The sequence below is a fragment of the Heliangelus exortis genome, chromosome 1 (genome assembly GCF_036169615.1).
Source record: "Heliangelus exortis chromosome 1, bHelExo1.hap1, whole genome shotgun sequence".
NCBI classification, from domain to species: domain Eukaryota; kingdom Metazoa; phylum Chordata; class Aves; order Apodiformes; family Trochilidae; genus Heliangelus; species Heliangelus exortis.
Genome location: NC_092422.1, coordinates 92,604,040 through 92,629,797, shown reverse-complemented (window position 1 = coordinate 92,629,797; position 25,758 = coordinate 92,604,040). Strand labels below are relative to the sequence as shown.

General features: G+C 44.5%; 1 protein-coding gene across 4 annotated transcripts in view; it reads right to left on the bottom strand.

Moving 5' to 3' along the window:
* Nucleotides 1-25,758, bottom strand: part of TIAM1 (TIAM Rac1 associated GEF 1) — a 193,556-nt gene that overhangs the window by 73,338 nt on the left and 94,460 nt on the right. For all 4 annotated transcript variants that reach the window (XM_071754695.1, XM_071754665.1, XM_071754684.1 and 1 more), the window contains one exon: nt 11,987-12,966. In XM_071754695.1, coding sequence (XP_071610796.1) covers nt 11,987-12,955 — 969 coding nt within the window. In that variant the 5' untranslated portion in view covers nt 12,956-12,966. The remainder of the gene's footprint in view (nt 1-11,986; nt 12,967-25,758) is intronic.

Below are 25,758 nucleotides of genomic sequence, written 5' to 3'. Positions count from 1 at the left end.
ATCTGCTCTGGCCATCTCACAGTGCTATAATCAGCATACTGAAGCTCATTCAATTCAGAGTTCAGCAAAGGTTTAGTATTGTGCTTCCACAGGAACATGCAGAGGCTGAAGGAGGAACAGTCCCAAGCCAAGCAAGAAACCATAGCAGGGACTGATGAACACATTAGTGAGGGCTTTTCAAATTAACACCCTGAAAATTAAGCATCCCAACTCCCGCCAGGAGAAATGACAGTGAGAGTCATGCTGATGAGGCTGGATACATGGGCCTCTAGCTTTAATGGCCAGCTTCAGAGTACCTAACTGACATGGCCACCACAGTTTACTGCCCAGAAACAAAATTAATATTGTGTAACCTCGATGAGAGCTATTTTGAAATTATTCACATTTCCTGCTTAGGTTCTCAAAGAGCCCCCACAGGCAACAGCAACATCTCTCTCCTCCAAATAAAAATTATTACTGTCTGGGGCCCATGATGGACTGCACCACAAAGGCTTAGCTAACGCAACAGACATTTCACTCCTTGGCAGAAGGAGTTCTCAGGAAAAGACTCAAGGCCAAGAGTGGACTACAGACATGGCTCAGCCATCACCAGACACCCCTCTGACTCCTGCCCAGCATCCCTGTGGCTCTCCAACATGTTGCTAACAACATGTGCCAGGCACATCATGGGAGCTGGGAGACAGCTGACAACTGCAGAATGCATGTTTCTGAGTCCTGCAGTTTTGGACATTGTACACACTTCGTAGCAAAGCACTAGAACTGTACTCTGGACTTGAAACTGCTATCATCAAGGGGCTCTGTTTTATTTTAGTGGTTAAACTCCCAAAAGCTTAATTCAGCTCCATCTAAGATTCAGGACACTGCACCTGATGTTTTGGAACTTGCCAGAGATCTTGTGTTTTGTACTTTTAGGCCGGCGAACAGCTGTCTCCAGACAGAGGAGTATTTTTGTCCAGAGAGATCACTCCAGGAACCAAATGCAAGACTGGAACTAAAATCTGTGCTGCCAGGCTTAGCCTTCCCACCAGTGTTTACCCAGCTTTGGGCCTGGGAGGACAAGAGGGCAGAGCAAGAGGGAGGTGGGAATCATTAAACTGGTCACACAAAGTAGAAAGCATGCAGCAAAGAAAAGAAAGTATATTTCCTCCAAGACAGAGAGATGGGGGAAATCGTGGGAATAGCAGTTTTTGGTATTCTGCAAACACAATAGGTCTTAAGTCCACAGAGACAACAAACTGAATAAACAGGGGTCTTTTGTGCCTTAAATTTTAGACTGCTTTGTGGAAAGCAAGGAGAAAGTCACATAAAGACCACTGACTGAAAAAGGCTTTCATGACTATGCTGCACTGTATGCCTTGATGTGAAGGTGGGAAGCAGTAGCAAAGCTCCCACCAGGATCTGGAATCCCTGCTGCTGCTGAAGGCCTTGGAGAGAAGCAGCACGGATTCTTACACTAGCAGTGCTCCTGTATCAGTGCAAATGCCCAGGGTTTGGGAAAGGAGGTTCAGCAGACAGTAAGGGAGGGTAGGATGAAGAAAAAGGTGGAATGCCTGACGTCAGAGAGATATGCTGCAAAATGAGAAACCAGAGATGGGCTGAATGGTGCTATTGTTATCAAAAAGAAGGCAGGGAGGCCCAGCACACAGGACACGTGCCAGGACAGCTACAACAGCCCTAATGCCATTCAAGCGTAATGAAGTGGAATTAACACAGCCCCATCAAATGCAGAGAACAATTTAACAGATTAACCAGTTGGGTAAAATATTAGCAAAAGTATTAGAAAGCCACTTAAATCTATGTTTTTGCTTCACATGAACACTGGGTTACATGCAAAGCAAGACAGCAGGGAGTAAAACTCTAATGCAAGCTACACTGAGCTAATGTACTTGGTGCTGTAACTTTTGCATGCTCACAAAATACTCATACCTCTGTATGCCTACTACAGTCACATTTGTTGAAAGATTCTTGATAGATTTAGAAGTTAAAGAGGAAAAAAAAAAAGCTTTTATTTTTAGGAAAAAAATTGCATCTTCAGCTAGCAAAAATCAAGCAAAAAGTTTTGGGTCAGGTTCCAATGTCTTTGTCCCCCTCTTGAACATATTTGGTAATGGCATCTCTTGGCAAGAGACCACTGGATGGAATACGCCTTGCTCAACTTTCGAGCTTCTGACTGGACACATTCAGAGGGGCTGTAATAACAAGGCACTTACCAAACTTCCCCCTGTCACAGAAATGGACAAAATGGCTTGGTGAATCACTCTCTCCTGCTTTGACTGATAGCAGTGATTCATCAGCACCTAGGCACATGGGACAGACTTAACAGGAAAACTCTTGCTTCACAAATATAAACAGTTCCTTATGTGGCTAATACTTCTTTCTAGATTAACCATTAGATTAAAAGTACTTGTTAGTAAAAGGCAACGGAGTTGGTTTTTTTTCTTGGAAGGGGCTTTCTCCAAGAGAACGCAAATCCTCTGTTCCCTGGCCTGTTTAGCAACAGAGCAAAAAGGTGTTCACTTTCAGCAACAGCCTGAAATTGCACATAACCTGTCTGGTTGCTAGTTAGGCAAGCACCACAGAATACATTTAAAATAGATGGGTAAGCAGCCTGATGGTTTGCATGCTTTTATGTTCCTGGTGCCTCTTTGAAGCTCTTATGTAGAAAAAGATTGGCCTGATAAGCGTTTTTCCTTTCTTTTCAGTGCTGAATCTACCATCATTTAATGGTCAGGGTGGTTTGTTAAGGTACAACTTGCTCCAAATCAAAAGGAAATAGTTTCTTCAGAGTAACTTCAACTCCTGGTAGTGACTGTATGAGAAGATTTGTCATTAAAAGAATCAAAACAATCCAAGAAGCAAAGATAAATCATAAGTTGCAATTGAAACCTGAATGGGTCAAGTGGTTTTAAAGCTGCAATGAGAAAAACAAAAGCAGCTCCATAGCTTGTTCTGTCTGGGAGAAATACTATTTTGAATACTGGTAAAAAAGTACTGAACTACGTCCACAAAACTCACTGTAAAGTTAGAGGGATTATAATGATGACATGGAGGAGATCTGCTACCACAGCAATGAACAAAGCCCCTCCACCAGGTGCTGGGAGTTGATACGAAGGAAGTTTTTGAAGTATTATATGAGAACTAGCCAGGATGCAGCAGATTGACAGCAGGCTTTGGAGAACTACACTCACAGCCACAAACCAACATGGGCCAACTGTGATTTTCTGTTGAATTGGTTGGGTCCTGTTTACACCTCCCAGGAGGGCTCCCAAGTCAAGTGAGGTGCAGCTACAAGCACATGGATATCAGACTGAGATGGTGGGTTTGTTACCTTTAGGAATTCAAAAAGGTAAGATGCTGATATGTACAAGCAGCTTTTGTTCCTACTTTTGTGCATTCACCACACTGGTGCAACAGTTATTCAGCTGTCTGAAAGAACCAAAATTAAAAAAAACCAAACATCCTTATATGTATTATTAAAGCTGCTCAGTGTGGTTTAATAAGCAAGCAAGTTTTGGCCATGGTTCTCTGAAATCAAATTTATTCCCAGCAAAAGAGGTACTAGCCCAGACCTCTAGATAGTTCTCCTAGCCATGAGCTTCAGTCTTATTATGAAAGAATGAATCACAGTCACAGGTTTCTGGGCAGGAATCCCTGGGAAAGTCTTAAGGCATGGATTTCAATGAATTTTAGTTCCACAGTGCCTTTGTGAACTTGTCTTGGTGAATGCTCCACAGTGTAATTTGGCACCTTGGAAAGACAGGCGAGGTACTGGATGCCAGGTACTCAGAAGATACTCAAATATGGGAAGGAGATGTGCATCCACTTGACTCTCATGGGACAGGCAGGTAGCAAACAACACTGTACCAAGCATCCATCAACCCTATTCCCTTGGCAGGCAACTCTGACAGATATAAGTGGCTGTTAACTCAGTATTACACTTGGTTCCTTTGCTCCATGTTAAGCTAACACATTAAGCTTGGTGTTTTTAACACAAGGTTTAGGAACATTTTAGGTTCACTGACTTCCCAGACACTTTTCAGCTAATATGTGGGCCCCTCCAGAAAAAACAACTCTGTAGACTACCATGCTTCCCCAAGAAGCCTGGTTTTCTTAGCTGACTTAGGTGCCTTAAAAGTAAATTATGGACCCACAAAGACTCCTGCAGCAGTCAGGAAAGAACAACCCTGGAGGACTTATCAGCAGTGAGACAGAAAATGTTGAAAATGAAACTGTCCCCCATAAAGCTGTGAGGAAATACATGTGACAGCTTTACTCTTCTCTCCATAATACTGTGTGGAGCTGACTCAGGACAGCTGTGGCATTAGCCTGCAATCTGTTCTTGGTCAGAAATTTAATTTTGCCCTTAGCAGGAAAGAGGCACAAAACACTACCATGAGATTTCAGCATACCAGCTCTTCCCTGGCTTTAGCACTGACTTTTAAGGGGTGATAAAGTATGTAACACCAGAAACAAGAATCAGCCCATAATCCAGTAAAGCCTTTTACAGTGTGGCTTCCAGCACCTGTGCAGATCTGGGGTGGACACCTGCTTCCCATCCCCAGCAGTGGAAGGAAGTCTCAGTTCTAGAGCACTGTAGTGTTTAGTCCCTCTGTTCCCAAATGATGCTGAGGAACCCTTTCCTTGCTTCCACCCCAATGGACCTCCCAGCTGAGAAAAGTTTCTAGGACTGAGTTAACCACAAACCAACGCAAGCAGCCCAACGGTGCTCAAGTTAAACAAATGGCAACATGCCTAACCAAAATCCTTGAAGTAAAATACAGGGTTAGGTTACTTTTTGTTTCTTAGTGCCAAGAACAGGCAGTTCTTCCTAGAAATGTAATAAAGGGAACAGAAGTGGGGAAGGGAAAAAACTGCGAGAACAACAGCTTAAAAATTAAAATATATCATCTTAGAGGTATTCACCTGAAAAACAGCCTAACTTAAGGGAGTAGGGAAATGCCTGCCATCTGGGATGATGACTAGTCACAGGATCATGTGCTGAAGCTCTGCAAAGAAACAATTCAGTGGAGGACTTCACTGGAATGGAACACTACTGCAAATCGCATCCACCTATGTAACCACAGCCCACCAAACAGGCAGCTGGAATGACCTGTCTGTAGTTTTTAAGTGAAAAGTACTTGCAATTAAAAAACATGCAGTATATAAGCTTTAGAGAGAAGAAAATTACTGCCAATGGTACAAGCACTTCAGATGTAACATGGCAAAGTCCTACTGTTTAAAAAAAACCATGCCTGAGTGGAGCTAGATCGGATATCAGGACTGCTGATTTGCTTTCCATTGGCTTCAGACCAAGAGCAACAGAAGAAAAACAAATTTAAGATCTTCGAAAGAGTATCAAAATATTTGCCATCGAAGACCAAAACACTCGTTTTCACATGCTTCTTCCCCTGACAATACTGGGGCAGAGTTGTGTGATCTGAAGGCAGTGACTCCTGTTTGCTTTACAATAACCTGAGTAGGCAATGGCTGATCTGATTTCCTCCATCTGGGAAGGGGAGCCTGGTGACAGAACAAGAAGACCTCTGAGTTTGAAGCCTTCTTTTCAAGCTTTACTCCCAAGTTTACACTGAACCCACTTCCAGTCAACCAGGTTATAAAGAACTCATTTGATCTACCCATTAAATGGGTCTGGTAGTTCAGACACAACTAAGGGTTACCAGACCTGCAGCCAGCAGGACTCAAGATGTGGATTTGCAAGCACTTTACACTGGTGCAAGTTTGGGCTGCCTTGTGCCTCGAGACTATTTCCATCCCTTCCTTCATCTCGGTGCCCTGTGGCAAGTAGTTGAAAGCAGAGATGTTTGTTTTTAATAGGGCTGTTAGCCTGGAGGCTCAGCAAAGTGACCTGGTGAGGAGTGCTCTACTGGGATTCAGCCCCTTGAGTCACCCTGGCCAAATCATCACATCCGAGGATCTCCAGCTTTTGGAGATTCAGAGGGTTATTCAGGCTATATTTGAGACTTTGAGAATGAGTCTATCTGAGAGGCACTAGAAGGAGCTCAAGTCAGCGAGGTGCACATCACAGCTGAAAACCAGTAACATCTTCCTTTTAGGCACTTACTAAACTATGTGTCACTAATTATAATGTAATGACACCTGAATTTGTCTTTATTACTTTGCTCGATTCCACCTGGATTCAAACAAGTAAAATTAAAGGTCTGGGTCGACCTCATTAAGAATCATACTTAGGTTGAAAATAGCTATGTTTTGCAGCTACAGACTGAGATGTACAGAGTTACTTTAGCAAGAGCAAAGCTTCAGCTGCTGAAGATACTCTGCATGGAAAAGAGTTTTTGGAGGAGTGCTTTAAGAGCAGACTGTAAGGTCACAAGTGTTATGAAGAGACTGAACAGGATGCAGTGGAAGCCAGAAGCAGAAATTTTTTTCAGAAAAGAAAATTCATAGGGGACAGGTCAACCCGACGGTCTTGGATTTATTCCTTGCTCAGGAAGACTCAAATAGCTAATCTTCTAGGATTGGGAAGAGAGCCCTAAAGGAAAGTTTACCCCATACTCTCCCAGTTAGTTAGTTACTTTGGTTTTTTCTTTCTTTTCCTTATTTCTTTTCCTTATTTCTTTTCCTTATTTCTTTTCCTTATTTCTTTTCCTTATTTCTTTTCCTTCCTTCCTTCCTTCCTTTCTTTCTTCCTTCCTTCCTTCCTTCCTTCCTCCTTTCCTTCCTTCCTTCCTTCCTTTTCCTGAGGAACAGGTACTGAGCTGGATGGTGCTTCATAAGACTGATCCAGTGCTGTCCTTTTTTCGTTTTCATTTTGAAGTTATATCCTCTATGCTACAAAACCATTTGTGAAAGTTTTACACAACTTAAAACCAAGTATCAGCTCTCTGGAGTCCATCCTACAGAGCATAATGCAATACTATAACCTGTAATAAAGTTGCCCAAGATGGTAAAAAAAATATTATCAACTGGAAAAATACTCTAATTTTAGCCTGTTTTCTCTGTATGTCCTGTTCCCACTAAACCTTGGATGCATCTCCTACATTTCCTGCAAAACTCTTTTATACAAAAGTTGGGAGTTTTAGGGCTTGAGATTCCAAATTCCTGCAGATTACCTACAAAGGCCTGAAAATAGCAATAAACTTGAAAACTGGACAAAAGGGGATTTAAAGCACAAAGGACATAGCCTGAAGCTGGCAGTGAAGGTGTTGCAGCTTTCAAGTCAATCAGGCAGGAAGTTTGTTCACTCTTTCTGCTCAGTTTTGTAACACTCAACTTAATGTGGTAGAAAACTGCTTTCCCTGCAGAGCTGAGGGACATCATCTTGCTGCTCCTCAAAAGTTATGTAAAAAACCTGGACTGCACTATTGTAACAGCTAAGCTGGGACTGAGCTTTCTGGAGGAAATCACAAATTGGGCTATAAAGCTCAGACAGAAATGAACCACCTTTCTTGTCTGTGGGTGGTTGACCATGAAAAAATGCTTTGGTCACCATATATCCTCGGATTTTAATGCACATAGGAGTCACACCATGCTCTAAATACTGTTTTTGAACACCACTGCTCACACCTACCAAGAACTACTCCTCCTAACATCTTCCCCACAAAGCAAATACCAGCACTGGAAGCCCATGGAGGTGTCGAACTTTGATGGCCATTGCCAACACCACCTCAATAATCACAGATACCAGATGGAAAGGAGCAGGACCTGCAGCAGAAGGGTAGCATTGGCTCTTGCTGATCCACAGCAGACACCCATGAACAGGCACGCTGCTGGCACTGAGTCTTGGCAAGCAGATTTTGCTGTGTGACCAGAACATTTTCTGTATGTTTCTACACCTGACTGCCCTTGTAGAGGAGCCTGAAATATCAGAAGAAGTTCACATCCTGCAGGAGGCTGTATCCCCCCATTTAGTACTCTACAGAAAAGCACAGTCAGAATTAGTCCACAGAGGGGGAACATGGAAAAAAGAGGCATCAAGACAAGCTTGGAAGTGGCACAAAACCATATTTCAAGGTTTCGATTCTCTAATTCCTCTCTTGAGACTTCAGTAAGGTCTCTAAACAGATGGGGAGGATGAGGTTACATTTGTCTCTGAAGATCCACCTGGGATCCATCCAGGGAATCTCCTGCTGGGAGACGTTTAGCTGCAAGCAGAACACCACAGAGCTATTTCACAAAGTCCAGACCCCAACTAGCAGGTTGTAGGATCCTGGGGATCTCAACAACCCACAGTCAGAACAAGCTGTATCCAGCTGGAGCTTGTCTCCCTTCAAGCAAGAATGGGTGAAAATGCCAGCCAATTAAGCTTCTCCCACCTACATCACATCAGGTTCAAAAGCCATAGAGGATCCCAGCAGAGCTCTCCTGGAAGTCTCACTTCAGCAGATCTGAACCCTTCATGTTAAAATGTTACGAAAAACAGAACTGCTGCGTGGGTGCCCCAAAGCCACCCTGTGAATATTAATCACTTATGCATACTGAATATAACTGTCTCTCTAGTATTAAAAAGCTCTCCCTCTCAATTAGTGAAAAGTGACTCCCACAGTTCAATTTAAGGTTTAAATTTGGAAGGGTGAGATTTTCTTTTCTTTTTTTTTTTTTTTTCTTTAATGTAAACCATGTACTTCTAAAGAACCCATGGATAAGGCTTTATAACAAAACATATGGCTGTGATTCTGGCATCTCCTTTCTGTGATACATTCAAGGCACAAAAATTACAGCTACTGACAACTTCCAATAAATTTAAACTATACAGAAAATATTATGATGTACACATAGTTGAACCTGTAACAGAGGCTGGATTTGGGAATCACATATAAAGGCACAAACCCATCACTGTGGTCTCAGTGTTACCCTGCACTTGGCTTCTCCTGCTTTCAGGAATGTACTTGGGAAGTAGACTACTCAAAGGCTACCTAGAAGTGGCATTCAGGACTTGTCTGTATTTCTAGAATGAGGGCAGGTGAGCCTAAAAAATTTTCCAAATATTCCAGCTATGAATTTGTAAGAACTGGAAAAAAAAAACCTCCAGAAAATACAAACCCAGACTATTGTGAGGATGGCCGACAGTGATCTGGGCAGAAACCTCAGTCCTGGTGACGAGGCTCAATTATATAACTTTGAACAAGGGAACTACCTCTACACTGTTAAGTAACACAGGGACAGTGACAAGTTACTGCCATGGAGGTCAATACTACATCCAACACCACACTACACTCAGTCCTGGATCACCTCTGTGTGGTAACCCTGTGGCCCTAAAGCGTAACTACATTTTGTGGGATAGGGATGCACGGAGGCAGTTCAAAAGGATGGCAAAAAACACGAAGTTTTGCCTCAGTCCACTAAACTGTTTTTATGGCATGGAATATTTTACAATATGAGGACACATATGGCAGTGGAATAATGCTTAAGGTAGCCACCAAGAAAGTCAAGACCACTGAGTAAGTATTGAAAGACTGGGAAGGGCAGAGGGAAACAAAATTTCCCAAATGGTGACCAAGTCCCAGCTGGCTCAGGCCAACACAGTGCCAAGAAGCACTTTAACAGCAATGCAGTAAGGTCATCAGCTCTACATCTCAGCTTCCACTGTCTCAGGAAGGGTCACCATTATAAGAGGGATGTCAAGTAAAGACAAGGAAAATGCTGAGATACTGGACTGGGGACCAGGGATGCAACAAGTTGGTAGTTTCCCTCCTCTCACCCCATCCAAAGCCACCTAACCAGGTTCACCAAGGAACCAGATCTTTTACTTTGTGTGCAAATCTGGATTTCTTTTTCACTCCATCTATCAAACATATAATGATAGTAAGCTTGCTAAAGGTAGGCTTGGGCTAGCATGACTTCACTGCTGACAAGTGTGTTATACTTACTGTATGCTGCTAGGATTAAAGACTTGGAAGGGATTTTGGCATTTCCAAAGCTTTAATTTTGTCGAATTTATTATATGTGGTAATAATCACTGGTGAGACTCCTTATATCCACTGTCTCCAAGCTCAGAAAGATAAATCTAGTGAAACCAGAAACACAAAGTGATTTCTCTGGTTAAAAGCTGAGGCCTTGCAAAATGCTATGCTGTGACTTTCACTAAGTGCCTCAGAGGAACCTTCTTAATGCCATGATAGCACCAAGAAGAAAAACAAATGCTTCACTGTTCACCATTGATGCTGCTCTCTCTTTCTGAAGTACACTTGAAAGAAGGCTGGAAGAAGCACTTGCACCTAAGAGTCTTCATGATAGCTGTTACCTTCAAGGCTGCCAAATAGCATCCTTATTTTTGGTTGTTCTTGTTGTTGTACTCCTGTTTCTTATTCTGCACTGCCTTGATGGAACCCCAAAGGGTTTCTCTGCTTGCACCCATACCATGAAAATACCTCCAAAAATAAAGAGCTGATTCTGAAGTACAAAGCTGCTGTTGTGGGACGCTGCAACATCTGTTTTAGCATGTCATTTTTATATTTAGAAGCAGCAAATCTCCACAGACCAAGCACAGCTGGTAAGTCACTCAGCAACCCCCTTCCATCAGCTCTCACAAGTCAGAGCCAGACAGCGGGAGGGACTCCTCTTGCCCTCCGCACCTCCGCAGCCCCGCATCTCCTCCGTGGCACATTGCAACCTGCCTGACTGGCACTGCCCAGCCTGCTATCTCCCACACTGCTGTCCTGCCAACAGCTCAGCCCATCAGGAGGATGCCAGCCTGACAGCCTCCATCCTCGATGCAAGGCGCCGCTTTTTCCCTTTCCCCGGGTCACGCGGCACGGCGTGTGTACGCTGCACGGCATATGTAGGAGAAACCATGCAATAAAATCAGGGGAGCCACTGGAGCATGCAATCTGGTGCACAGCTCTGACCTGCACTGCCAGACTCTCCTGTCTGTGTCCCTCGGCCATGTTTCTGAGCCGGTGCCCACAGCTAGAAATACTGCACGTAAAAAAGCCTCTTCCATCAGGAGGCTGGAGTACTGCTCTGAGAAGGTGCAGCAAGCCAGCCGAATGAACTTCAGCTGAGAGCAGTATGCCCACAATGTTTAATGCTACACATGGTGTGCACAGGTGGGCAGAATTTCTAGCTCCCTTTTCCTGCCTCCTAAGAGCAGTCTGCCACTTACTGTAAGCAGAATTGCTGCTTACAGTACAAGGCGGTGTTGTGTAACTCGATCAGGCAGAACACAGCCAAGAAAAGCAGGGCAAAATATAATAAAGATCCAAAAGCAGCCATCAAAGGAAAGGTCACAAGACTGGTGCTTGCAGCGTGGGAGGGGCACCAGACAGAAAAACTCATCTTGGCTGTGTGCTGTCTGTTAAAAGGACAAAGTATAAAGGGTTTGATGTCCTCCCTGGCTGGGAGAAGCAACATCCTCTCCATACATCTACACCTCCCATCATTTTTCAGTTTAAATGGGAGAGCACCATAGCTTACAGGACTGGCAGCCTCCTGCAAGGACAGCACTGTTTCTGGGTAATGTTTTGCACAAATGGGAACGTCAGTTAATTAGAAGGATGAAATTTCAGCCCAGTGAGAATTTACAATAGAGGTGAAGGGAAACACTTGCAGGTTTCTCCCCTGCTTCCAGGCAGGAAAGCCAAGGAGCGTTTGAATGGGTGCAGGACAGGGAGGGCAACGGGGCAAGGAGGGCAGAGAAGGTAAATAGAACCAACACGCACGAGCTCCCCAAATGGAGTGATTGGTTCTGGCAGCTACCCTGGAAAAAAGGGCACCATCAGCACTGTAAAACACACAGAAAAATCTCCAGCTGGCAAATGCAAATTTATCTTTTCCAGAGGCAGGAAAAGTGGAAAAGGCCCAAGCAGAGATGCAGATAAGGAAGGGAGCAGTGATGGGATCAAGCCAGCTCCAGAGACCGGTTAGTTCATCTCTCTCCTTGATACAGTCCTCTCCTTGGAAAGGGGATGTTGAAGGAAAACAGAGCCTGGAGGAACCTGCAATATCTTTATCTGCAGACAAAGCTTAGTAAATGCCACATGTTTGACATAGAAGAAAACTGCCTTACCTGAGTAGTTTTCGCTCTTCTGCCTTGCATACTGTTACTATGGCTAATTTGTGGGTTGCTGGCCCCTTCGGAAAGGCAGTGGGATTTCCTGCAGGGCAGTGTATTGTAATTACTGTAGGAAGGCGCATCATCAGCGGCACCCGATGCCACCTTATGGCTCCCAATATCCGGGATGTCGGACACCAAATTCCGGCAGTACCCTCCAAAGGCGTTTCGTGGGCCGCCATTGACGGTGGCGCTTGGGTTTTTAGGGGAATACAAGTCACTCATAGAGTTGGCACGCTGGCAGGTGACCAGCGGCTGGGGGCTGCCGCTGGCCTCCGTCCCCCGGGTGGCCTCAGCATCTTTCTCCTCAGCCAAGCCCAGGATTTCCTCGTTGCTCGTTAAATGTTCCTGGCTGAGGTCGGAAAGCGAGAACTCCAGGCTGTCCTCACGCCAGATGTCGGCCGACTTGGAGCGCTTCTTCTTGAAGCTGGCCGCCTCCATGAAGTTCGTCCCGTTGGCCGCGTACCGATGCGACCTCCCGTCGCCCTCCCCCAGAAAGGGCGGCTCGTCCCCGTAGAGCCTGCTCTCCTCCGAGTCGGGCATGCTCTGGACGGAGGCGGCGGTGAGGACGGTGCTGCTGTCCACGCTGGGGGTGACAGAGGAGTCGGTGTGATAGGAAATGGGCCGCAGGCCTATGTCCACGCGGTCCACCCAGATGGGGCTTCCAAAGTCCTCTAGGTTGCCCTCCTGGGTGAAAGGCTCCAGGCCGTTCTCCGCCAGGGATTGGGGGATGCTGGGGGTGCTGCTGGAGCGGGTGCTCACTTCCGAGTTACGGTGGATGATTTTTCCAGAAGAAGCATGCCGTGTCCGACGAGAGGCTTTGTTGGAGAGGCGAAGCGAGCGGGAAGTGTGCTTGCGGCCCAGGCTGGTGTGCTTGTCTCCGTAGAAGGCGTGCTCTACGCTCTGGCTCTCCGCGTTCCCCATGGTGTCACAGTCTGCAAGAGAAGAGAGCAAGCGCTGTTACAGGCAGCAGCAAGACACACGGACACTTCGGAACACCCAAAGCAGCTTTTATTTGTTTATTTATTTAATTTTAAATGAACCCGTCCCAAACCCTACACCACAGCTTCCATCTGGGTCTAGCGGAACACACTTTAGCAGCAGCAACCAACCCCACAGGGTTAATTAACGGAGCTGGCAACCGTACCAGTAAACTTATAAATACAACTATACAACTCAGTGAAATCAATACTTATGAAAAAGACAGATGATGGTTATGCTGGTGTGAATAAAGAGTGTGGAAGAGGGAAGGACTGAACCTTGAAGTTCGGTGTGAACTGGAGCCATTTTACCACCAAAGTACACTGGCAGTCTCAGCTCTGCACACATTCTCTTACCCTTCACGTTAACCGCAATTCCAGCCCAGACTTCAAACTCATAAAAATCAAGAGCTATTGTTTATCTGCATGGAACAAGATGCCAGAAAGTAGATGGATATAGGCCTTTATCTGAGATTTCACTTGTTTCTTAGGAACTGTGAACCGAAGCACCAAATGGCAAAGTGCAAATTCAACTGTTTGGCAGGAAGCTAATGATAGGTTTGATTTCTGGAACAAAAAAAACAGTGCAACATTAAGCAGGTACAGAGAGCCCCACACAAGAAAGCCATAATATGAAAAATAAATTAGCATGAATGACTCAGACTATACAAAAATAACCTTTCCCTCCTACTCACTCTGAAGCAGATAGCGAGATCTAAGTGCTTTGATCTGGTAAAGAGAAAAATGGGCTGGAATGCAGGCAGTGGGTCTCTGTCCCCATCTCTGTACCTATCCTTCTGCATTATTCAGTTGTGTGCATCCCACTGTGGAACAGGTTTCCCATCCAGAAGATGGGAGTGGTGATCTGCATTCAACCTTGAAAAACACTTTGAGGTCTGTGATCTCACTCAACAAATGTCAGAAATATTTTATCAGTAGTATAGGCTCCTTCTGGCCAAAGATCAAGAGGAACAAGAAAAGTAAATGTTACAGTACATGGCCATTCAAAATTAAATAGGAGATCCTGAATTATACACAAGACAATTATATTTAGATAAACAGTTCATAAATCTTGAACAGAAATTTCAAGACAAAACTCTCATTTTGAGGTATTTCTGTTAATCTTCCTTGGAAAAAGAGCTGCCCTGAGAGTAGTTTACATGGAGTTTTTAATTTCTTGGGGCAATTTCCTCTCCTTTAACAGGATGCGCTGATGGGTATATTAAGCCAGATGCTGGAAGAATGAATGTGATAGTGTATTTTCCCCCAGTATCTAAATACACAGTGTAGCTGTTCCCCAGAACCGAATTCACCCAACATAAATGACACAGAAAGCAATGAAACGATTGTGTTGAAAGCAAGGCACAGCACTTTTGCCATAAGGCTCTCCTGGATGCATATGATAGAACTGAACTTCTGCAGTGATACTACTGACCACAGTCAAGAGGACTGCACTTCTCTACTCTTCTACCCAGCTAAATAAGTTGTGTCCAAGGTTAAACATCTGTTCAGTGCTAGAGCAACAGGTATGTCCATAAATATCTGGACATTTCTTAATCTAAAATAAATACAATCACATGTCAAGGAACCTATACCAGGAAATACCCTCTGCCTGTCGAAATAAATGGCTGTACTCCCATGCACTGTCATGAAACCTGGTTATACATAATTTAGAAAAATAAATGTGCTGAAAAGAGGACAAGTTTAAAAAACAAACACAAAACAAAAAACCAAACAAACAAAAACCCACAAACAAACAAACAAAAAGACACCATTTTAAATCCCTAGACAGGGATGATTATCCCTTGAAAGCTACAGCCCTTTGATACAGAGTGGACAAATATCACCTGGCTTTTGCTCCTAAAACACTTTATAGCAGAAAACCTGCATTTTGTCTTCCACACTCATGTCTAAAACCAGACCTCAATATTCCCCATCCTGCATAAGAAACCCCCTTGGGGTAATGCTTTTAGCTGCTTTGATTCTGAGATTCTTGCTAACTCCACTCATTCTACAGATTTTCCATCAGCTGCAAAGTCCATCAGAGCATGCAACCATCACTTCGGCACCTGTGTATGGAGAAAGAGCAGTTTTATAAGTTCTCCTGAAACCCTGAACGATTGAAGAGTGGCTTTTTACCTTCAGAAACGAAGGGCAGAAACGTCCCCTGCAGAAACCCCACGGGACGGGGCACACTCGCTGCTGAAGCCACGGGGCAGCGTGGCTACGGAAAGCAGCCCTGTGCCACCATCCCCATGGAGCCTCCACGCACGCTGGGCAAAATTTCACTCAGCCAAAAAACTAACTAAACCGCAGATGACTTGGCGAAGAAAGAAGCAGCAGCTCAGGCTGCATCCCGTGAGGAAACGAGAGAGCTTAGAAACACTTTCATGAAAGGAGGAAAGCCTTTTCTCGGCAGACGGCAGCAGGAATGTTTACTGAGTGATTTCACACAATGAGAAGTACCTGCTAGATACCAGCAAGAAGTGTCAGACTTCAAGGTAAAAAGCTGTCCCTTTTTTATTCAGTGGATTGGCGTTCTAGGTGCAAATCCTACAGACGGCTATCAATTCCAGCGATTAGCTCGCACGTCCCTCGCTCCTGCACCCAGGAAGAGACCTTACCCTGGAGCCACCGATTTCCCCCGGCGCTAAGTTGCAGGCTTGCACTTTCTGCACAGGGGGGGAGGTGGTAGGGAGGGTGTGCAAGGGGGTCGAAGGCTGGCACAGTGCAGCTGATCCAGCTGCAGCCGTGTCAGGAGGCACCACCCCCGCGGCATGTCACCGTCCCCTGACAGATGCCAGGAGAGGAGGGGCTGAGCCCACCTCAAGTGGGGATGGGCAACCCCACCGGGTCAAGCTGGGGTTGCCTGAGGCAAACGGAAGCCACCTTCTCACCCCAATTTTCGCCTCCCTCGTGCATTTCTGGCTGAGCATTTCCGTCAGCTACCTTCAAGCCGTTCAAGTGCTCGTGCAGCGGAGTCCACTAAAACAGCAGAAAATAAACCCAGAGTGGAAAAAAAAAAATGAGAAGAAAAAAAAATTAAAATTATTCACTATTTTTGCTGTAATTCAACTGGCATGTGCCAGAGGAAGCACAAGGATGCCCCTCTGGAGGAGACACAGCGCGGTGAGGACCGTGTACCACAGCTGGAGGGCGACGAAGGAGCTGAGGAAGAGGGAAGAGCGAGGCGCACCTCCCCCATTTTTTGGCAGCAGTGAGCTAATGTGGCAGATGTGGAAAGGCAGCCCCTGAAACATGTGAATTCGCACTGAAGCAGATGCCGGCATCCTCAGCTAGCAGGAGCAGGCGCTGGGCAGGGGTAGGGGAGCCCCATGCTCCCTCTCCCAGGGGCAGCGGCAGACACCCTGGGGCAGAAATGTCTTAAACTGCTCCAGCAACGACTGCCAGATGCTGCCTGTCTACGGCTTAACTGAATTTAGCACAGGCAATGAAAAAAAATCTGTATCAAATTAAGAAAATGAGTAATGTTAATGGGAGCTGAACACAAATGCTGGCAGGACAAAGGCTCCCCTTGTTAGCTCACCCACCGAATCCAAAGGTGACCATTAAAGACCTATCAAGGTACCACCAGGATGCAACATAAATCAAGCGTGACACGTCTTGATGCTTTAAGCAGGTCTGTTGCACTCAACCAAGGATTGCAACGTGTCAAAAATCTGTTCTGAATTATTCTCTGAAGCTAGCAGAGATTAACATACACAGACCAGGCACAGCAAGCAGAGCTGGCTGGAAATTTTTCAGCAGAAAATGTTGATTCATCAAAACCCAAACTTTTCGTGGGAATAGATTGCGTTTGATGAAAGGCTCCTCCACTCCAAGAGGGAGAGATCTGAAAACTGAAGAAAGGGGATGGGTACGTCTCCTGGAGCAGGCAGCAGCTCAGTGACTCAGTTGCTCACTGAAAAAACAGAAGATCAAGATTTGTATCAGTAGTCCACGTCAGGCAGAAAAGGGGTGGCAACTTGTTCCTCCACATCCTCAATAGGTGCCTGACCATGGAGCTGCTCTGGGAAAGGGATCCCTCTGCCCCAGAAGATCCGCTCCTTCCTGGTTCAGAGCACAGAAAACGCCAGAACTGTAGAATTCTTCAAGAGTCCAGGAAAGTTATCTTTTAGCCAGCCTGCTCATCAACTGATAGTACAGTGGGTTTAATTGTTTTTTTTTAAAAAAAACAAGACTTAGATTGGTATCAACATTGGGATATCACCAGGGAGAAGATATAGGCTGTAGGAAAGCGTTAGAAAAACCAGTTTTCCCTACATCAGCTACCCTAGATAGACTGAACTCTAGCTGAACTGCTGAATTTTTGCTGGATGAGTCTTCTATAAAATAGTTACACATTCTGTGTGCAATCACATTCTGGATGACCACTGATGACAGCCTCATAAAAGAATACAGTTTTCTTTGAAAACAGTAATTTCCCTTTCTCATCCCTTGCCCCTGATATTAAATACTTCTTAAAATAATTGCAAAACCAAAATACTCATTTCAACTAAGCCTAAGTTACTAACTCTCAAACGTGCAAAAGGTCTTCAGATTCCAGAAGAAAATCTGAAATACATTAACTGTCCAACCAAATTTGAAGCACCTCGCAAGACAACAGATTGCACATTTAAAATTAGATTTTAGTAGGAGGCCCGAGTGACAAATCTGTGTTTTTCTCCTGGAGCGGAGCTTGAAGGCTTTGAGAACCAGAACAATGATTAAATCCAAAACGAGCAACGAGCCTACAGAAATAAACTTTTGCTAAAACCTGCCAGCCAACAACAAAGACTTTTACTGAACTCACAAGAACCACAAAGAAAAATGTACAAGACTAATAACCAAGTGTGAACATACACATTTTATTGTAATTAAAATGTGCTTTTTCAAAAGGGCAAGAGAGAGGCTGAAATTCCACAATAAGCCTTTGAATTTCTTGGAAACTCTAGCAGCATATTCAATTGTTTTCAGAGCAGAACCTTTTAACAAGCCATTTCTTTTCAGTAAGCTGCTCTCCAGCATGTTAAAGCACAGGATGGACTCCAAAAAGGCCCTGCAGGCAATTCAACTAGGAGGAGGAGGAGGGAGGGAAGAAGGGATGTCATCAGTAGCTGCTTGATAGCCATTCAAACACCTTTGTATTGCTAAACGGGTGTAACCATAAACCACAGTCAGCTCATCCATTTTTTTTCCCTCCCACAAACTATTATCCAGCACAGCAAACTCCTAAAGAAAAATATATGGACACACATGTACCTTCCAAGGCAGTACTGATATCCAACGCAACCTTCCCCAGGAGAGCTGTGGCATTTAGAGGTATAGAATTGCAAATGATATCAAAATGAACAGTTACTGGGACTGCAGAAGCTGTCAGCACCTGCCACTCAGCGACTCCATTACTCTTGCGTCAGAGTCTATGACTACATGCCAAAAACCTGGGGAGAAAGAGGGGAGAAAAAACAAAACAAAACAAAAACACAAAAAAACCAACAGACAACGGGTTAGCAAGAATGGAAACACAGGAGGATGTCTTCTGCCAGGTCCTGTTATCATCATCGCTTACCTAAGAAACACTGTGCAAGACAGCAAGCAAATGCTGTTCTTAAACTCAAATGATGAAATCTGATAGTCACAGAATAAACAAAAAACCCAGTCACACACCATCAACCTAAAGTACAGAAGGTGGAGAGTTTGTGTTCCCACCACTTCGTACAATTAAAGTCCCCACAGACATTAACATCCTCCTGCTGAGGATGATCTGTCTCAGACAGGACTAGAAAAACTCGAGTCCAAAAACATGTCTGCATCTGAAGACGACCACCAAGAAAGGCACCTTCCAGTAAGCCAGGGTTTAATTTCTGGCAGGAAGGGGAGACTCAACTGCCTCGGGAACAGGCTCGAAACTGAAAGACCTCAGAGGAGATTTCTCTCTGCAGAATGTCTGATTTACAAAAAGGGCGGTTATCCAAGCAGGGATTTCATTAACATTTTTCAAGGGCGAATCAGACATGTAGGGCAGAGCATTTAAATGCATTTCTGTGCATGGTGAAAGGATCGTTGGGTTTATTGCATTCACTAAGGCATGGATACAAGAGATACAAATAGGTCTGCACCTATTTAGACCCAAGACAAGTCATAAGAGTAGTCCTGAAGTTACACACATGTGCATCCGTGCAGATACCAAATCCCAGCCCTTTTGTGGCCTGATACTACTTACAAGGTCCCCTAGTAGTATTCCAGCTCAAGGTCCAGTCCTGTGAGATACTAAGAATCACAAACTCACTAGAGTGTTGGGTGCACTGCCCAGGTCAGCTCTCAAGTCACTCAGATCTCCCTTATCTCACCCAAACACCAGCCATGAAACATCAGTTCACCACTACACACAGAGTTTTGAGAGCTATAAAGTTTTCCAAAAATCTCAAGGATCAAAAACGTTGGAAGAGATCGCTGATGCCCTTCATGTTATTAGAGCTTCTTGGTGGGGAAACTGTGTTCCTCACTCTAGGCTGTATTCTCAAAAGAGAGGAGAGTCACCATCTCCTTTCTAAGTTAAAAACATTTTCCTTTTCTTTCTCCTTCTTCATGCTCCCTTTTCCACTCCCCACCTCCCCTTTTTCCCCCAAGCTGTTGGTTTAGATGTGAAAAGCAGCTCATGAATTGCTCAGGAGCTGGCAGAAATTAATAAAATGAAGCTCATTTATATTGAAATGGACTCATTACCATGCCAGCTGCCAATAATTTGCAAGATGGGAATCTTGCTGACAAACAAGGTCCTACAGGCAAGAGACTTTCCACCTGCACCCACCACATGACAAGAAACCCTGCAATGTATGTTCCTCATCTCCAAAAAAAAAGAAAAAACAAAAAAAAACCAAATTGCAACCATCTTCTTTTCAGGTCTGCCTGCTAAGGCCCCAGAATACTTTTCCAAAAGCAGAACATCTACACATCTACACATGGTCAAGCATTATCAGATTTTCCATAATGCAGTGGCTTTTGAGGAGTTTGCAACTTACTCAGAGAATCCGTTCTGGGCTAAAGCAAACTCTGGTCATTTCTGTGAGACACAAACTACGTCACCCGCTCCACATTCAACCTTCCAGCAAAAATCACCGTGTCTTGCACTGATTTGTTAAAAGTAGAAGATTCAAAGTGGATGTTTACAACTGGATACTAGGTTATCCAAATCCACACAACACTCCAGTACATCAGAAGGGATGACACTACCTTTTGCCACAACCAGATGAGCACTGTGCATACAAAGATCCCCCAGAAGGGAATTTATCATTAATTACAGATTATTTCTTGGAAAGTTAAGTTCCTAGCAACTTTTACAACTTGGAGAGACTTTATCAAATGAAACCACACGGCACGTGAATGACTTGTATGAAGAACATCAACTTTCCATACTTCTTTTTGTCTGCCACGACAAAAAGCCTCAGCAAAAATTCCGAGGATCTGCTAGATGTGAAGCAACCTTGGATAAAAGGACTTCTCTTTGACACGGCCTTGGCAGAAGGGGAAGCACATGCTCTTCCATCAGGAGGAAAGGCAGAAGAAGACATGAGCACAGCCCTGAGGCTTGCTTCCCAGCACAGACACATCTGCTCCTGTGGACACCTGCTCTGCCAGCGGAGCCTGACTGAGGGCAGAGCTTGACCGCACATTCAGACCCCTGGCAATGCACCAGTAGCTGTTGTCAGGGCAGATGGACAGTTGTAAACATTCACACCAGGAACAGTTCACCTCATTAAAAAACAAGAAACGTCAAACAATGATTGTCAGATACCTATGCTCAAGACAAAATACTCAATCTTGGAGCCTACTCCTGCAAACATGCATGAGCACACACACACATGTATCTATGATGCATGCGTGCATGCACACCAATGTCTACATATATCAGTGCAACTCCTCTTGCTCTTTGAAGGTTTGGAAGTAGCACAACTCTATTTGTTTCATAGCCACAAAACAGCACCTTGAAAAATCAGGCCAAGGAGTTCCCATAGGGCTCATCACAAAGCAACTTAAATCAATCCAAACTGAGGAAGCTTGCAGCAAACCACCAGGACTGTATTAAATGAATGCATAGTAAGGAAGCAGAATATATTAAAGAAGTACCTTGTTATTCATCACATCTTCTACCTGTGAGTCTAGGTACAGCAAAAAAAGGTTTGATTTTCACATGCTGGGAGGAGCTTGCAATGCCAACTGATTACATTAAAAAATAGCACACCTGTTTGGTTTTTGTTTTTTTCTTTTTTTTGCTTGCAGACACTTGACATGGACATTAATGGATGAAAAAATACAGAAGCTATACTTTTCCAAGAGCTTTCTTTTCAAAGCAGAACCCTTCCTTTCCAGCAAGGAAAAATCAGTATGCAAGCATATACCCTTGTCCAGTAAACATGAAAAGTTATCTAGGATGACAGCTTTCTTTCAGTTCTGTTTATCTTTTTTTGATTTTATGATGCATTGTATTCGTCAGATTCCAAATGCAACTGCAGATGTGAGATCTCTCGGCCATTAAGCAGATCTTCATCCAGATTTGAGAAGCCCTCAATAATTCTACCATAAGCCATCAGGATGTATACGCACAGGCAGAAAGTAGCAGTCATTTCATACAGAGACTCTTTAATATTAATCAGTGGCTCTGGGCTGCATTTCCTTCCCACATTCCCAGTTCCACACCACTGTAACTCCAGTGTTCGATCCTGTCTCCTGAAATGGAGAATCAGGCCCTTTACTTGTAACTGGAGGCCACATTTTGTTAGCATCTATTACTGCTAGCTAATATGAAATGCTGCTGACATCAACCTATCAAATCACCTACCCTGAGAAGAAGGTAAATGCTGTAGTATGCTCCAGGGTCCTGCTGCCCTGAAAACTCTGGTTCTCCCCATTCCACACCCCTGGGCTGCCCTCCACAAAATGGAACACTGCAGCCCACAGGAGATGGATGGGTGGGTGGATGGAAAGAGTGAGGTTTGCTTTGTGCCCAGATCTTTGTCTGGTTGGACTTCCTATGGCAGGGCTGCATGCACGTGTGCATTCAGAAATGTAATTCAGAAACACTTCCCCATCCTCAAAGTAGTCACTAGAACTGCACCAAGTTCTAAGACCAGGTCTAGTGGATTGCAGAAGCTGGCTGACTTTTAAACCACTGAAAAAAAAGTCTTTTCTTTCCATGACATATAAAATGTCGTAAAACCCTTTCGTTTCTGAGAAAAATTGAATTTAAACCAACCGTAGATTATACTATCTGTCAAACAGAATGGCTGCTCTGGATGCTGGAGGCTGACAATGATGACCAACAAGGCTGGGAGGATCACCCACACATCTGCAAAAATTGGCCAGCAGAGCTGGAATTGCAAAATCTCTTTGCAACGATCTCACTAACAGGCAACCTTTGTGTCTGTCACGGTTAGGAGAACAGTGCTGGGTGATCACTCCAGATGAAGAGGAGGGGAAAGAAAAATAAACCCACATTCTCTTTGTAAAGAACTCATAAAGGCAAGATGTGGGAACCCTTGTTCCTCCAGCTGTAGAACCACACCTATGAGAATTTCTAAGGGAGGGAAGAAAAGGCAAAAAAGGGAGGGATGGAAACCTAAACCCTCCATATTCCTGACAGTGAGCCATCTTTTTTTAAAGTCACCCTTAAAAAAAAAAATAAAACCAGAAGCATGGCACTGATAAACCACCATGGGGCCTTGGTAATAAATAATGGAAGAGAATAGCAAGTAGCCCAAGGGAAAGCCCCTTCTTCAGGGTTTCTATATTTATACTAAGGGATGTGAATAATTGACACAGTTGTGAGTTTGTTTGTTTTTTAATAATTTTTACAAGTATCTGAATATGTTTTAAGTCTTTCTCCTTCCCTTTTATTTTTAATGGTGGGAAAATCCCCCTTTCTTCCCTAGGGCAGTTCTGCAAGGTTTTACACGTTTACAGAAAAGGGCAAAGCAGGGAAAGGATTCTAATTTCAGATCATCAGACATAAGCAAATCTATGGGAAGCCACGAGGGCAACTCCCTGGAGCCTGTGGGGCAGACGAACAGGAGCTTGTGTGCTGAGTCCTGGGAAGCAGAGGGGTTTTATAACCTGCTCCAGGGAGCTGCAGCCAGCAATGAGCCACTAAGGGAGATGCAGAGAAGAAGGAGCCCACCTGGACTCCATGGAAGACAAAATGAGAAAGGTAGCTGCAGGGACTTCATGTGCATTTATGTGTTACTTGAAAAAAGAAAAAGAATGCTCAAAATGCAGCTGAAATAAAACTAAGGTGTGGTTTGTTTATTTATATTCAAGTTATATATTATTGTTGTTACTGCTTGAAAAGGACTTTCTGCTTGTGCCAAATGAGCAGAGAACTGCTGATACACAATGACAACAGGATGTGCCAAATACATTTAAAACTCCCTTTATTTAGAAGTAATAAGAAAATGTTCGTGCCAGGAGACAAAGCCCTGAGTGGATCCATCAGAGCACTCCTTGCTCAGCTGGGGATGGGCTGTTTGAGAAGGGAAAAGGTGAGCAGGACGCCACAGCAGGCTATGCATGCAGAGAAAAACCACTGGACACCACAGTCTACAGCAATAAAAACTGAAGACCTTTGGCTTGTGTGACAGGGAAGCCACCGAGGCAGGACACGACACATGACAGAGTTGAGAAAAAAAAATATAAGGGAGACAACTGGGAGAGGAAGCATTTAGTGTATATCCTCGTTTAAGTACAGAGGTGAGGAATCTGATTTTCAAGCAATGCCATAGACCTCACACAGATCATTAAGATGGTGCCTGAGATATGAAGAGAGGTATCTAATTTTAGATAGCCTGACTTAAATAGCAGGAAGGGATTCCAGAGGTCTATGGAAAAACAGGCAGCAAATTAAACCCAGGCGAATGCACAGAGCAGCTTTCACATTTTAGTCACTCTCTCTCTGATGAAGAATTGAGGTACCTCACTGAGATACAAAAGCATTATAAGGTATGCTATATAATTAGTAGTAAGGATGTAAAAGTAACAACAACTTCCACAATGAGGCCACAAGGGAAGCATAATACGGAAAAGTATTGAAACAGAGGATATCCTTCAAAGTTTATAGCATGCCTTACAGAAGTTTTGCTACCAACATCTCCCTCCATGAGCTCCTATTTTAAAATCAGTACCTTTAAAGTTTCAGCCTTCATTGAGACTTTGCCGGAGCTGGTGTGCAGGCCTGGAATGGAGAAGCCAGTAGCTGCAGCACTGGGGAGCAAGTGCTAGACTCCTGTGCACCCCGGGCAAGCTGGGGAGACTCCCCATAGCTACTTTTCCTCTCTGCACAGCATGAATGTAGCACTTTCATCAACTGCTGAAAGACCCAAAATGGCCACATCTCCAATTTAAAAGAGCACTCGGTGACTCCAAAGTGGAAAGCCATGTGTAACCAGCAGAAAGCACACATTAAACATCCCACATGTCCTGAAATTAAGAGTTTACTACCTGATGTGTCAGCGATGCTCCCACCAGGTTGCTCTGGCAGGACTGGGACAGGTAGAAATGTCAGTAGGACAGGGCCAGGTGGAGACACTTGATCCAGCAGTTCACCCAGGCCAAAAAACAGCACTGCCAATAGCACTGCCAGACTCCACCTGCACTGAGCACTCCTGCCAGGGCTGCAGGAGAGGATGGGAGAAACAAAGAGGAGCCCCAGGTGAAGAGGCAGCCATGCTTCACAAAACCCAATGCTGGGATTTATAACTACTGTTTATTCAGAGCCTGGGAGGAGAGGCAAAGCGAGTGTACGACCAAATGGCTGCTGTTTTCACTCAGTGTGATCATATCGACCACAACAGAGCAGGTTTCTCAGCCTGGCATTACCATTGTATAAGCCCTCGCCGTTTCATCGACATGCAGAAGAAAATATTCATGCAAAACTCAGCTGGTCTGGACCAGCTTGGCACTGTCAAAAGTTAAATTAAGCATTCAGATGTTATCTTGCACGTCCTGACAGAACCTGATCACTCAAACGCTGTCATAGAGATGTATCCACACCGCAGTTAAGTTCATCTGGGTTTACCAGTTTTAGTCACAACTCATACATCACAGCTCCTGACACAGCTCCTGCTGATAGCTCTTCCCTGCGGGAGGAACACAACACACCAAAGGCCGCACACTGGGTGTTGCTTCTTTAATTAAGAAGGGGCAAATTCCATGAGGGATGGTAATCCCGAGGGGCGGGAGGGGGAAGACACCCTCAGGGCTCAGAGGATGAGCCCCCACCCTGAGAAGGGGCGGGCAGGGAGCACAGAACCCTGACAGGGAGTGAGGAAAAAATGACCCATCAGCAGACAATGATGGGAGGAAAAGCCAAAACTACCAGAAGTCAGGCTAAGGCAGCTTTGTGATAGAAAGATGAAACCCACCAGCTTGGAGCATGGCCTTAAAATAAAATTAGTGCTTTGCCTTCATTTTCAGCATGGGGGAGCAAAGTATGTGAATCACCACATCTGAGGTATCTGAAGAGCAAAATTCAAAGAGTTTAAAATGTACCAGTCAGCAAGAGTTTTGAATCTGAATCCTAAAACTATGAGAGAAGCAGTGCAAGTAACCACAGCGATATGGACAAGAATTTTTATATTAAAACCTGCAGATCACAGTCCTGCCCAGGACTGGAGAACAAGTGATGCCAGCAGTGACCTACCCATCTGTCTGACCTCAATGGCATGCAAGGCTGGAGAGCACATCTGAGAGACAGCA